We start from the raw sequence: 14,184 nt of genomic DNA, 5'->3' as shown, positions 1-14,184 counted from the left end.
CTACTGAAAGATATCACATTGAGGAGTCTGTGTTGGAATGAAAATATTTTTTTAGAATGCCGGGAAATGACATTTAGGCAATAATGACCGTCGAAATGACTACCGCAGTACTTGTAGAGTGCGAGCTTGACCATGGTGGTGGCGCCCCACTTCCCCCCTCGTCACCGCCTCCCCCTCCCCCTCCCCTTCTCCCCGCCCTCCTCCTCTACCAGTTGCAGTACCTGCCAGTAGTGACTGAACTTCCGTTGTAGAACTCGTAAACCAGTAAACGTCCGAATTCTGGTTGTCAAACTTAATGTTTATGCGGTGCCGCCTGCGTTTGGAAACAAATACGTTGAACTCGCCCAGTTAATACTTTTGTAAATATTGTTGTGTACAAAGTTGGTGCCTCAAAATGAACAAGAAGTGCGCTCGGTGTGAAAAAACGGTGTACCCGATAGAAGAACTCAAGTGTTTGGATAAGGTAATATTTGAGAGTACATTTTTCACAACGTTTTAATTTGCGGCGGTGAAGTGTGAAACGAGACGAGTGTGATTCCTCGTCCGGCTTCTAGGTTAGACCTCCGTTTATGTGGTGTTACCGGTCCAGGTGTCCTGCCATTTAATTTGCTGCCAGGTACACTGGTGCACGCCCCGCTCAATAATTTGCAACACCTTGAGCGAACCGGCTGCGAAAAAATATTATCGCGCACTCAGTTGTGGTCCTTTTTTGTAATCGCGGTGTTCGCTTCTTGTAGTTAACTCATGTCTGCTTCGATCTATCACTTCGACACCTGTTTGTTTACCAAATTATTCATTCAGTAATTCTAACCTCAAAATGATGCTGCCCTTTTGTCTGGACTGTCGAGTTTAAAAGTTGTTGTTATTTTGTGGATCTGGCTGTGTATTCTTCGGTCTAATTTATGTATCATTTTTTTATTTTCATGTTCCAGGCCATTGTTAGTTGTCAAGTGTCTCACTCATATCTGAAAATTGTTGTGTAATAACTTATCTAAGTGTCATGAAATGTTTTTATGCGCAACTCAATTCAAAAGTAAAGCAACATTTTTTTGGCTGTGCGTTGATGTGTAACATAAATAAGTTACCCTTTGGCATTCGTTCCTAGACTATTTTAAGAGTTAGGTATGGCCTGTTTATATCCTATCCGATGAAAGGTAACCTGAATGTGACAGTTGTGGACTGACGATACTTCAAAACAAAAGTTGATTTTCATCTGGGACATTATCCTCATTTTTATCGGCTGTCCAAGCATAATTCTTTACAAGCGCAATACTTTGAGTCTAAGTTTCTGAATGACGTAATCTTTGTCTGCAACGTCCAATCCAGCTGTGTGCCGCTTGAAGCTACAACTTGTCACTGCAGCTGCCTCTCGGAAAGGGAGGGTGCCTCTCCTCTGCCTCTCTGTCTGTCCTGCGTCCTGGCGGCAGTCTTTATCCTTATCTAGACGCGAGAGAGTTTAGGATGGCGAGTGGTGATCTCGGCGCAGCCTCTGGCCTCTGGCTGCCTCTGGCGCCCGCCTGTTGCCGTGCGCCTCGCCGCCACTCGCCGCCTCGTTCCGAGGGATTCTTTGGTCGCTCTGTCTCTGTCTCACTCATGGGGCGTCCCGTAGGGTGTGAGAGAGACGGAGCGACGGTGCCGCGGTGCCGCGCCGGGGAATGACATATCAGGCGGTCGCTTTGTTCGCCTAGCCGCCAAGCCGCCTTGCAGCTGATAACTAGTTTATCACAATCACATCTGGTTAAGGCGAGAGCGGCTTGGCGTGGCGTGGCGTGGCGTGTCGTGGTGGCGCCGCGCGGCAGTGGCAGCAGGTACCCCAGTGTACCCCCCGCGGCCCGCGGTTCCCCGTGACTTATCTCGGCCCCGCTGCTGCAGCACAGCGGTCCCCGCGGTCCCGCGCCGCCGTGTTTCGCCGTCGCCCTGTCTCTGTCGCACCGCGACGCGACGCCCGACGGTGCGACGGAGACAGGGCGACGACGCCAGCGTGGCTTCGTCGGCAGTACCTGCGATTTGCATGCTGCCCGATTCCGAGAGTCGGTTTCGACGCGCTGGCTCTCTCGCACCTACTCGGTATACGTTCCACGCCGGTGTTCCACGAGTGTGTGAGAGAGAGAGACGGCGACGAAACGACTCTCGGAATGAGTCTGGCTGTCGCCCGGGGACTGGGAAACGCACCGGGCGGCGCTGCTGCTTGCAATGGGATGCCACTCCGATGCCGCTGCACACTGATTCCGAGTGGGCGGTCTCTCTCGCACTGTTGGGACGTCCCGTTCCGGTGCGAGAAGGATAGACCGACGGAATCAGTACACTGGCGGCCGGCCGGGGCCGCGCGGTGTTGGGCTAGGCCCTGGTTGGGCGGGCCCGCTGCATCGGTGGACTCGAAACATGATCTGAAAACGTGACAGTGAGGGTTCGATTTGGTGTAAGAAATTGTTTTGGCGGGTCGCTTGCTTTGTGGGTGGCCGCAGGCCGCGGTGCTGCGGTGTCCGCGTGCCTGGCCGTCGCTGGGTGCCGTCGGGAGGTGGACAGGACGGGCTACGACGGGCTGGTGTCACGCTAGCGGGGCGGGGGGCGACCGAGCCTCGGCGGGACGGTGGGGCCTCGGGCCTCGTGTCGGCGACCCTGCTACTTCCGCGGGTCCGCCCCGCCCCGCCAATCCGACGGCATCTCGCGGCGTCATCGTCATCCTGGAGGCGCTCCGGGCCGCGGCGTCCTTGCCGGCGGGCCGCCCCGCCGCCCCCAAGGTGGCCGTCACCGCGCACCGCGCGGCACGCACGCCGCCGGGACTCTGGGCTAATCTTATCTCGGAGCGCCGCACAGTGGGCCAGAAGACCGGCGGAGGCGGCCAAAATTCTAGACGCTCCAAGTGGGACTCGAACCGCATGCATGACCCCACCAATGGATTCCTCGTTCGCAGAGCAATCCATTGGTGGGGTCACACGCTCGATTCGAGTCCCATTCAGCGACTCTGGATCTCAAAACGCGTCTAGAGTTTCGGCCGCCCGCCGGTCTTCTGGCCCACTGTGCGCCTCATCGCGAGCCTCGTCGTGTGCGTGGCGCTTGGCAGTGTACTAACGGCGTAGTGGCGGCATTGTGCACTAATTCCAGATCTTTTGCCCCTTTCCAGATATGGCACAAGACGTGCTTCAAGTGCAAGGAGTGCGGCATGGCGCTCAACATGCGCAACTACAAGGGCTTCAACAAGGACCCCTACTGCGAGGCGTAAGTAGTCGCGCCGCTTATTGGGCGTAATTGTCCAAGCCTCCCACCTCCGCGGCACTGCAGCCACTCCAGCCGCCGCGGCCGGCCGGCCGTGCCACTGGAGAACCGCGCTGGAGCCGCGCTGGAGCCGCGGTACTTTACGGGCCGGCGCGGCACGGCGCGGCACGGCACGGCACGGCACGGCGCGGCGGTCGCGGACTCGCGGACTGGAATGGCCGTTACGCCCAGCGCGTTCGGCCTTCAGGGCCCCGGCCCGGCCCGCCACAGTCCTAGGTGCAGCAGTGTGTCATGTCCTGTCGGCTCGGCGCCTTTTTTTCTAGGAGTGGAAAGCAAAGCCCGACCTTTAGCTGCAGTGTCGCTGCGCTGCGCCACGCGGGGCGCGGGGCGGGCGGTACAGTCTGCACAGAGATGTTTCGGCGCGCCGCGGGAAATCGACTGACATTTGAATGGGCGTGAAACATAGAACAGGCGCGCTGCGCGCAGTGTGGGACTTTTTCGGCGCCAATGTTGGCCCGGTTCTTCCGGCCGGGAGGAGGAGAGAAAGTGCAGCAGCGGCTTTTTCTGAAATTTTGCCGCTCGCTTCGCGGGCCGTGCGTCCGTGTGGGATGCGTTCTCAAGCCGCGGCTTCCGGCGCTGCACAGTGGCCCAGAAGACGGACGAAATTCTAGACGCGTTTTGAGCTCCAGAGTCGCTCAACAGGACTCGAACCGAACGTGTGACCCCACCTATGGATTCCTCGTTCGGAGAGCAGTCCATTGGTGGGGTCACACGCTCGGTTCGAGTCCTGTTTAGCTACTCTGGAGCTCAAAACGCGTCAAGAGGTTTGGCCACCGCCCGCTGTGCGCTGTCTCGCCGTGCCTGGCCGGGGCCCTTCGCCCAGCGCCGCGCTAGTTTCCCTTATTTAGGCGGTTTGCTCTATCTTATCTGCATTTGGCTCGCGGCCCGATAGCGCCACCCTGCAGGGCATGCCCTGGCGCCCTCGCGCTGCACATGCAGGCCGGCAGGACCGCGTCCTCCACGCCCTCGTCCACGCCCGCAGGCTCATCCCGGAGGAGCGTTTCGTCGCTCTGTCTCCGTCGCACTCACGGGGCGTCGCGTTGGGGAGCGAGAGAGAGGGAAGACATCGGCCGGACCTTCTTCCGCGCACTTCCGCCGCTCTGTGCGTGCGCCGCGGCGTGGCGTGCCCATATGTGGCGTTGCCTGGCGTTGCCTGGCGGCGTTATGGAGCGCCACTGCTGTCGTCGCTCCGTCCCCCTCGCACTCACGGGGCGCCCCCTTGAAGGCCGTAGGTGCGAGAGAGACCGAACGGCGAGAGCGGAATTCGCGCGGCGCCACCGTGACGCGCGTGCGCGCCGATCTAGCCGATCACGCCCGGCGCCGCGCTTTCTTCGATGAAGCGTGTGCGCGGCCGCGGCGCCGAGCGTGGCATGAGCGTGGCATGAGCGCGGCATGAGCGTGGCATGAGCGTGGCATGAGCGTGGCATGAGCGTGGCATGAGCGTGGCATGAGCGCGGCATGAGCGTGGCACGAGCGCGGCATGAGCGTGGCATGAGCGTGGCATGAGCGCGGCATGAGCGTGGCACGAGCGTGGCGCGCCACCTGCGGCACGGCGGCGTGGACGCCCCGACCCTCATCGCCGTGCCGGCGAACGACCTGAGGTCGCCGTCGTCGCGGCCGGCCGTCGCTGGCGGCCGTGCCGTCGCAGTGAGTCGCGGCGAGTCACTGCTCCCGGCCTTGACCTCGTATTTGTCGGCTGACCTCTGGGCGTGCCTGCCGGTGCTTGCGCGGCCGGCCTGGCCACCGCCTGGCCACCACCGCGTGTCCTCTGCCACGGCGCACCTGGCCGGACGGACGGGCCGCCGTCGTGGACGGCGGACATGGCGGCGGACATGGCGGCGGATGGCCCCGGTGACGGCGACGCGGCCCGGAAACGCGCCGACGCGGCCAAAGGGCGAGCAAGGGCGTCGCTTCCGCCTTTCCGGCGTATTTCGATACGATTCGCGGATTCGGATTCGGATTGGCGTTCGCGGGGTCACGATGAGGCGGTCGGTGCGGGCGGCATGACGGGGCGGGCGCGGGCCAGGGCCCAGGCGGGCCTTCCGCGGAGCGCTGCTACCCGGATGTGATGGAGCCGTGACTTGGCGTGTGTGGCCCCACAGTGTGGCCCCACAGTGTGGGCCCACAGTGCGTGGGCGGTTTCGGTTTTGGTGTGGGAATGCGAATGGAATCCACGCCGCCGTCCATTCCGTGCGGCGCCGCGCTGCGCTGCGCCCTGCACGCGTCCATGCCGTCTATTTCGAGGCTCCCTGCTGTCCAATGGGATTGGCCTGCTGGTGCACGCGGCGGCACGCGGCGCACGCGGTTCCCGTGGGGCTTCCCTGCCCCCCCCCCCTCCCCCCCTTCCCAGCCGCGAGGTGGAGCGCTCTATTTGGTTCGAATCGCCGCTCGAAGGTAAACAGTCCCGGCGGCACCAGGGGAGCTCAGAGCTCAGGCCGCGAGGGGCGTGGTGGTGGAGCTGGCGCTACGCGCCGCGTGCACCACAATGGTGCACTCCGCCGCCGTGCCCCGGCGTCGCGGCCGATCGCGGCGCCCCCCGGTGCCGATCACCATTTTTCCGCTATCGGGTCGGGGAGGGGAGCGGAGGGGCACTTTTCGGTCCAAGGAGCATGTTGAGCAACGGTGGTGGCTGCTGCGGCTGCTGCCGCCTGCCGCAGGTGTCGCCCCAAGCCGCGCCGCTGCGACTGCCGCGACGACGCCGAGCCGGCCCGGCCGCCGCGCCGCCATGCCGGCTGACTGGCTCGCCGGCGCGAGGCTGGCGCGATGAGTAACGGGTTGGTCGGTCCTAGGCCCTGGCGGCACGGCGGCCCAGCGCCGCACCGCTTGCTCTACATTCCTGGACCAGGCGGCGGGGCTTGGCGGGGCTTGGCGGGGCTTGGCGGGGCTTGGCGGGGCTTGGCGGGGCTTGGCGGGGCTTGGCGGGGCTTGGCGGGGCTTGGCGGGGCTTGGCGGGGCTTGGCGGGGCTTGGCGGGGCTTGGTGGGGCCCACTGGTGGGGCCGATGCACGACGAGGCGGACGGACGCACGGACCGCGCTGACCTGCAAGCCCTGCAAGGTCGCGGAGCCTTGCAGTGTGCTCGCAGTCCTTACCGCCGCGCCACGTTGTCGCACTGGCCCCGGCTGCCTATGGCTGCCTTGCCGACGCCCGCCTATGGCTGCCCATGGCGCGGCCGTGCTGGCGGCGCGTGGCAGCAGACTGACTCCGAGAGTCGTTTTCGTGGTTCCGTCTCTCTCGCACCCACACGGGACGCCCCCTGAGAGCGAGAGAGACAGAGCGACGGAATGAGTCTACAGCCGAGTGCATGCATGAGCCGTACGCCAGCAGGGCAAGGCCGGGCGAGGCTCGTTGAAAGTGAAACGCCTTCTGGACTTCCCCCACGCCACTTCCTCATGTGCTGCGTGACTCATGGGGGTCGACGCTGGTCGACGCGGTGACGACGCCGTGACGACGATGTGACGATGCATGGGGTGACGGCGCCGTGACGGACGATGTGACGGTGCATGGGTCGACGACGCCGTGACGGACGATGTGACGGTGCATGGGTTGACGACGCCGTGACGGACGATGTGACGATGCATGGGGTGACGGCGCCGTGACGGACGATGTGACGGTGCATGGGTTGACGACGCCGTGACGACGATGTGACGATGCATGGGGTGACGGCGCCGTGACGGACGATGTGACGGTGCATGGGTCGACGACGCCGTGACGGACGATGTGACGGTGCATGGGTTGACGACGCCGTGACGGACGATGTGACGATGCATGGGTCGACGACGCCGTGACGACGCCGTGACGAGTCCGCAACGCTAGCCCCACAGGTGCAGTCGTGAGGGGGCACACAGAGTACGCCACTCGGCGTGGACGTCTCGCGAGCCCCACACTGCCTTATTAGGCGAATGGGGCTGCCTGTCCCCCGCGGGCCCCTGCGGGGGTGGGGGACCCTGCTGGGGTACCCTGGGGGTGGGGCACGCCGTGGCACGTCACGTGGCTGGCGGCGGGAGTGCAGGCTGGAAAGGCTGGACGCTGGACAGGAACCTCAAATCGCGCTGCGCCGCGCCCAGCGGAGACGGCCGTCGCCGCGGCCGAGCCTCTCGTGGGAGGTGGGGCCGGTGGGGCCCAGTGGGGCCGCGGCCAAGGCGTGCCCGGCTCGTGGGGCCGTATGGAGCCCGGCCACCAGCCCCGCCAGTCGCTGGACCCGCGCTGGTGACGTCATAGGCGCTGCACAGCGCCGCACAGCGCCGCACAGCGCCGCACACTGGGAGCCTGGAACTGGAAGCTGGAAGGCCTGGAGGCGGATGAGTGCAGTGGATTTGCCAGAAGACCGGAGGAGGTGGTCAAAATCCCGGACGCCTTATGAGCTCCAGAGTCTCTGAATGGAACGTGCGACCCCACCAATGGATTGCTTTCCGAACGACGAATCCATTGGTGGGGTCACACGTTCGGTTCGAGCCCCATTTAGCGACTCTGGAGCTCGAAACGCGTCCGGGATTGTGACGCATCCACCGCTCTTTTGGCCGACCCTCTGTGCGGCGCTGGAAAATGATGACGGTGCAGCCACTGCACAGTGCAGTGGCGATATTAGCCCGGGCCTGGAATCGGCAGCATGCCCTGCCATGCCCTGCCATGCCCTGCCATGCCCTGCCATGCCCTGCCCTGCCCTGCCCTGCCCAGAGACTGCGGGACTGCATCACGGCCCGTGCTTTCCGTTCCGTTTGGCCAGAGCCTACTCGTATTGTATGCTAATGCACTCGGCCCGGCCGTAGAGTCCAGCCCGCAGCCCCGCAGCCCGCCCTGGTTACGCCCCTAATGTACCTCGTTTTTGCCGGGCGGGTCGGGGCGTCGGGCCCGGCTGGTAGCGAGGGCCTTGCCCGCTGGAGAGAGAGAGGGAGACTAGACAGCAACGCAACACGCTTGCCGGCCGCTTGGCCTGCACAGCCTGCACAGCCTGCACCGGCTGGGCGGCTAAAATTAGCGCTAGGCTGTGTGCATCCACGTGCTGGCCTGTTTGGACTGGAGCGCTATGTGAGCGCGATGATGAAGTGGGTTGCGTTTAGGGGTTGGTTTAGGATACGTAAACAAGCTTGCTTGTATAGTATGGGACATCCTTCTTCCCTTGTGTGGATCAATTTAAATTATGTGCTGTCTATAATTTTCTTTCCGTTTTGCTTGCAGTCATATTCCCAAGGCGAAGGCAACCACAATGGCTGATACACCAGAGTTGAAACGCATCCAAGAAAATACTAAACTGCAATCCAATGTAAGTTGTTGTTGTGTTTACTTAAGTTATTTTTTAATCATATAAGTTGTTAGTTAGATTTGTTTTTTTTTCCCCTTCTAGGTGAAGTATCATGCTGAGTTTGAAAAAGCAAAAGGCAAGTTCACACAGGTTGCAGATGACCCAGAAACACTGAGGATCAAGCAGAATTCAAAGATCATAAGGTACCATTTTTGTTTTTGTTTTTTGTTTTAAGAAAATTGTTTTCTCTTATAGTTTGATCCATTAAAATATTCTTATCTTGAGGATACCTGTAATTTTAACATTTAAACTTTTCTAGCAATGTTGCATACCATGGAGACTTGGAGAAAAAGGCAGTAATGGAGCAAAAGAGGGTCTTAACAGGGGAAAATGGAGACACGCCAATCGGTGAGAGCATAAAATTTTTCTGTTTCTATTTCTGAACCACTTAGACTCGTTTTTTAAGAGTGATACACATGTGAAGTCTTATCTATGTGTTCTTTCAAAACTTGTTGCAATGTATTTCATAAGTGTTGTCTCTTTTTGGCCAACTAGTGGATGGAAGGCTGGAGCCAAGTTTATGTGTCGGTGGTTAGGTGGGTGGGTGTGTGTACTTGATTTCACATGCTTTGTGTTCAGTGTTATTTTTGCAGCATAACAGCTCACAGCATTTTTAGATATGTGGTTGGTGCATGTGTTTATGCAAGCTTTGCTTTACTTCTAAACTTAAGTATGGATGTAGAATTCTTGGCCTCCTTTTGAATTTGTGAAATCAAAATTATTCTGAGCCAATTGTGCATCCATTCACTGCAGTAAAAATGTGGTTTCATTCTTGGTTGATTTTATTTGTGCTGCAGAGAATTTTTTGCATACAGTTTATTTTATTACCTTAAAAATGAGAGTAGGAAGAAAATATTCAGCAATTTGTTCTTGTTTTCTAGTGTGTGATGTTTGCTATTTTTTATTTGCTGTCCTATGATTTTTTTTTAAAAATCAGCCTTAGTTTTTCTGTGTTTTAATGGTTGCTTCTGTGTTGTGCGCTTCATACAGATGATGCTGCAGGCTCAGTTGCTGAATATTCTAACCATGCCAATCATCGTGAAGAACCTGCTGTTTCACATCCACACTACACACAACCACCAGTTCAACAGCCTATTTACCATCCTCCCCCTCCATCACAACCCGCTCAACATGTCACACAGATGAGCAGTGGGTATGGTCATGTGCCAGCTCCTCATCAGCCTGGCAAAATAGCTGATTATGATCCATTAAGTGGTGCACCTCGCAACTCCCCTTATTCTGCCCGACAAGCTTCAACTCTCATCTATTCCTCAGGCCGTGGTGCAGGTATTAAAGTTCATGATACTTTGTTTTTCCATTTTCATGTTTTTGTGCTATTTGTGGCTTTTGCTTTGTCACTGGGTATCAACACCCCAAACTTAATAGTGTTAGATTGGTTTAAGATTGGTTTGCCTTATCAGACTTTTTTCCCATCTTTTTCAGTAACAGCCCAACCTGGTCGACGTATTGGTTCCATTGCCGATCTAGATCCAGTTAATGATTTTTATGGATCAATTGCTACTGATTATAGATCTAGCAATAACAATTCAAACCATAACAATAACCATGCAGCAGCCAGTGGTTACCCTCAGAATCGGCACCAGTCCTCTGCCCCTGTGCACCAGCAGTACCCAGTACAAGCGCCTCCACAGCAGTATCAACCTCCTCCAAGTCGCTCTGGGGTAAGTACCTCTTTTTTTGTTGTAAATGCCCTATAGTCTACACCTCTTTTGTTCAAATCTTGCATTTAAATGTTTTTTTTTAATTTTCAGAGAGTCTACCGCGCAATGTATGATTATGAAGCTCAAGATCGCGACGAAGTTTCTTTCCGTGATGGCGATATGATTGTAAATTGCACTCCGATTGATGAGGGCTGGATGACTGGTGTTGTACAACGCACGGGGCAGAGTGGCATGCTTCCTGCCAATTATGTGGAAGTGGCTCATTTGTAGAGTGGCATAAGTTCAGTATTCAAAGAGTCAAAGAGTTGCCAGTCATAACTTGTCTATCACACATACGGTGAAATGTACACCTCCACCCTCCTGGCGTCCCCCCCCCCTTCCCCCCCTCCTAAAAAAAATTCCCTTTCAGGGGTCATAATCTTTGCTCATTAGATGTACCTCAAATGAGATTACATGTTAAGGTTTCTGGTTATCATGCAGTGTTTCATTCATTAGTTTCATGTATTCTATTGACAACAGCTTTGTCATCTTCTGTGGTCGGTCATTCCCAGCCAGAAGTCCCTGTGTTCATAATCTTGATTAACCTGAATTGGGTATCCACTCAATGGTAATAATGGGTCGATCAGCATTATCAACATTGGATTTCAGGCTTTCTTTGGCAACGATTACTATGTTGCTAAATTTGTATCGACACTTATTTTCCAATCATTATTATTATTAATTGTGTTCTGTACTATCATGAATAGTTGAGTTTTTAAATTTTTTTAAAAATATTTTCATGTTACCATTGTTTACCTCATACTCTCGGTGCCTTATGCTTTTGAATTGTTTTCAATATCTATCTGTTGTTGTTTTGAACAGTTTTGGGGCAGTTTTTAAACATTTTGTTCTTTTAGTACTTTGTACCATCCTGACCTTCAATGAACCTTTTGACCATCTTTTCTAGAGAAGAGTTGTTTGAAGGATTTTTGTTTGATTTTCTTTACCAAATTTTAGTCTCGGTTCATTTTTAAATTAGAGACTTAATGTGTTTTTAGATGGTTTTATCAGGTTTTGTATATTTCACATCAGTCACTGTTATTTGATTTATTGATTTATTTCATTATACATAATTTTGTGTGAATGTGATTGTTTACTAAGAATGAATTTGAAGCTTAGAAATGAATTGACTGGTATGTGTCACGAACAGAGAAAGTGGAATATTTATTGAAAGTGTGTGGTGAAGCGCAGCCTATGCTTCACTTTATTTGACCTTGTCTACAAATTGCTGCTTGCGATTTTATCCACAAAAAAAATCTGTTCCCAGATATTTTGCTTTTTCAGTATGTCTTCTGGCAGCTGTTTCTTGTTATGAGATTTTGAGTGTGCTTGTCTTCATTGATGTAGCACAATGAAGTTGGCACCAATAGCAGTAGCATGTGTGCTTTTTTGCTTTCTCTTATTTTAACTCAGGCATCAGGTTCAGGGGACAAAAAAAAATCCATTCCTTGTCAGAATTGCAAAGCACCACATAACTTGTTTTTATCTTAATGTTGTTCACTGTTAGAGTGCTGTGAGTGCTCCATTCACCCTCGTGATTAGGATTGAGCATTGATAACACTCTCTGAGTGATGAGAGATTTATGGTTCATTGTTAGACACTGTCTGAGACTACTATAAAGTGCATGACATTTTCAGTATTAGATATTTGGGACTTGTTAAATCACAAATGAAATAGATAGCACTCAAACTCTGTACAGTTAGCATGCAAGTATTGACCTTTCAATATCTTTGTGAATTAAGACTTTGAAGGTTTTGTCTCATGTTGTCATATGTTGCAAGTTAAAGTTGTTTCAATCCAGTTATTGGACTCAATTTAAATTTCATGTTAGTCAATAGCTTTAAGGAAGAAAATAAAACAGGATCAAAGCATGATTCTCTCATTATGTTAAATAGAATTGTAGTTATGTACAGAGTACAGGGTGTTTTTGTACAGATGACTCTTGCCATTCTAAAGATCTGTTGTCTATCAAGTACAATTGATGTTGATATGTGTTAGATTGCAAGTAACTTTAACAGTGTTGATGTTTCTTGTATATGTTTTTACTGGAATGGAACAATCCTGCATATATTATTGTTATACTATAATCAGATTTTTGAAGTTTTCTGAATCACATATATTTATGAGCAGGTCCGTTAATAAGGTTGGGAGAATGCTGTTTCTCCAACCGTGTTGTAAATAATGACCGTATTGTGCTTTGTCACATGTTCTTTTAATTGTTCTCTCTAAAGTATGAGTATTCATTGATTAGCAAATTCTGGATGTTTTCCTCAATGCTCAGTTTTATCTCTTGTAAAACTAATGAAAATAAATGTTAAATTAAACAAACAATTAGTTTAATCATTGAAATTACAACAGTTATCTTTATAAATACATTAACTTTCTGTCTCTCTAGTTTTTCTTTTCTTCTTTTTAGGCTTTTTTTCTAAATGTGTATTTAATTCATCTTGTTTGTTCATTTCCTCCTCTTTAAATTTTCTTTTGTCCTTTTTCTGAATAGTTTCTGATGCTGCATCTTCATCACGATTCAAACTAATCTCAGCTATGTCTTCAGCCATTTCATGTCTCTTTTTCTTTTTACTCTTCTTGAACTTCTTGGTCTCACATACCCCATCATTGCTTTGCTCGATTCCCTCTACACCATCACATTCGTCGCATTCGGACTTTCTCTTCTTCTTTTTCTTCTTCTTTACTATAGTTTCATCACCAACACATGTTTCAGCTAATTCTTCACAAACGCTTTCAGTTTTGGATTTTTTCTTCTTTTTAGATTTGTTTTTTTCAAATGATTCACCTTCCTCTCTCAACTCTCTACCTACTGTTGTCTTGGGTTCCTTATACTGATTTTGTTGGAAGGCCTTAAGAAGAGCCTCCTCTTGTTCCCTCACTCTCTGTAGTTTACCGCTCAATGTCAGTCCGTGTCTGGCACCTCTGTAAAGAGAACCGAAAGGAATGAATGACACCTTCAGTATGGTTTAACTTGAAGTAAGTGACCAGACCAGTAACCAACTCACTTGTGAGCTGTGCGACCACCACATGCCTGGAACAGTTGCTCATCACTGAGTATTGCTGGCAACACCATTGGTAATTTATGGGAGGAAGTGTCTATTTCCATTTCTGGTGTCACACCTCCTTTAGTGAGCGTTTCCCGCTGTGATTATTGGAAGTCATGATTATTATAATGAAAAAAATTAGTGAGACCTAAAGAGAAACTCATTTAGACATAAATTTCAATACCTTTATAAAGCTACCATATTTAGCTTTATCACGGTTAATTTTAGACCTCTTGACTGCAGAAACTTGAACAGCATCTTCATCCACAATGTTCATCTTGGTGCCATCCTGGGAAGCAATGCAGAATTTTTAAGAAATAATTTTCAATTTGACAATTCAAATCTACCAGGCTCATACTCTTACCTTTGTTGTCTCGACATTTACATTGCGTGCAGCTTCGTTGAATGCATCTTCCCACCATCGATATGTAAATGTTTGAGCAGAGTCATGACCCAAGCCAAATACATTTAACTTAACTTTTGGCTTCAGGGCTGTTGTGATTCCAGTAGAATCTTTACCTAATCCTTGTCCTGTAAAAAACGAAACGAGAAACAGGTAATGACACAGGTTATGTTTACGTTGAGTCAAAGACGAAGTTCCATTAGGAGCAGGTCTCCACATTACCTTCGCTCCAGCCGTACTTCTCCAGAACGCGTTTCGCAAAATCCATTGCCACTGTGCTGTAGGGTAAGCCTTCGAACAGACACAGATACTTGTTTGTTAAAACCCGTCAAAACAACCACATGGTAAAGAGTCGGAGAGTGTGAATAACGGAGAGATGGGGAGGGGGAAAGCATCGTCTGCTATGCTACTGCAAATAGTGAGCGGTGACG

General features: G+C 52.6%; 2 protein-coding genes across 3 annotated transcripts; one reads left to right on the top strand and one right to left on the bottom strand.

The window, feature by feature from the left end:
* Window positions 1-201: 201 nt before the first annotated feature.
* Window positions 202-12,625, top strand: LOC117646532 (LIM and SH3 domain protein Lasp). Of its 2 annotated transcripts, XM_034387559.1 has the most exons (8): window positions 202-463; window positions 3,125-3,219; window positions 8,453-8,537; window positions 8,619-8,719; window positions 8,836-8,924; window positions 9,567-9,863; window positions 10,020-10,258; window positions 10,349-12,625. In XM_034387559.1, exons 1-8 carry the CDS (start codon window positions 395-397, stop codon window positions 10,526-10,528), a joined length of 1,155 nt encoding a protein of 384 aa, XP_034243450.1. In that variant the 5' UTR covers window positions 202-394; the 3' UTR covers window positions 10,529-12,625. The 2 variants fall into 2 exon arrangements, with proteins under 2 accessions (XP_034243450.1, XP_034243451.1); XM_034387560.1 differs by lacking the exon at window positions 9,567-9,863.
* Window positions 12,612-14,145, bottom strand: LOC117646533 (G patch domain-containing protein 4). Its single transcript, XM_034387561.1, has 5 exons — window positions 13,976-14,145; window positions 13,715-13,881; window positions 13,535-13,639; window positions 13,312-13,448; window positions 12,612-13,228 (listed from the first exon to the last, which is right to left on the bottom strand). Exons 1-5 carry the CDS (start codon window positions 14,019-14,021, stop codon window positions 12,673-12,675), a joined length of 1,011 nt encoding a protein of 336 aa, XP_034243452.1. The 5' UTR covers window positions 14,022-14,145; the 3' UTR covers window positions 12,612-12,672.
* Between the last annotated feature and the right edge of the window lie 39 nt (window positions 14,146-14,184).

Source organism: Thrips palmi, unplaced genomic scaffold (genome assembly GCF_012932325.1).
Source record: "Thrips palmi isolate BJ-2018 unplaced genomic scaffold, TpBJ-2018v1 HiC_scaffold_19, whole genome shotgun sequence".
In the NCBI taxonomy this organism is placed as follows: domain Eukaryota; kingdom Metazoa; phylum Arthropoda; class Insecta; order Thysanoptera; family Thripidae; genus Thrips; species Thrips palmi.
The sequence above is the reverse complement of the archived record's forward strand: the minus strand, read 5'-3'. Positions and strand labels throughout refer to the sequence as shown.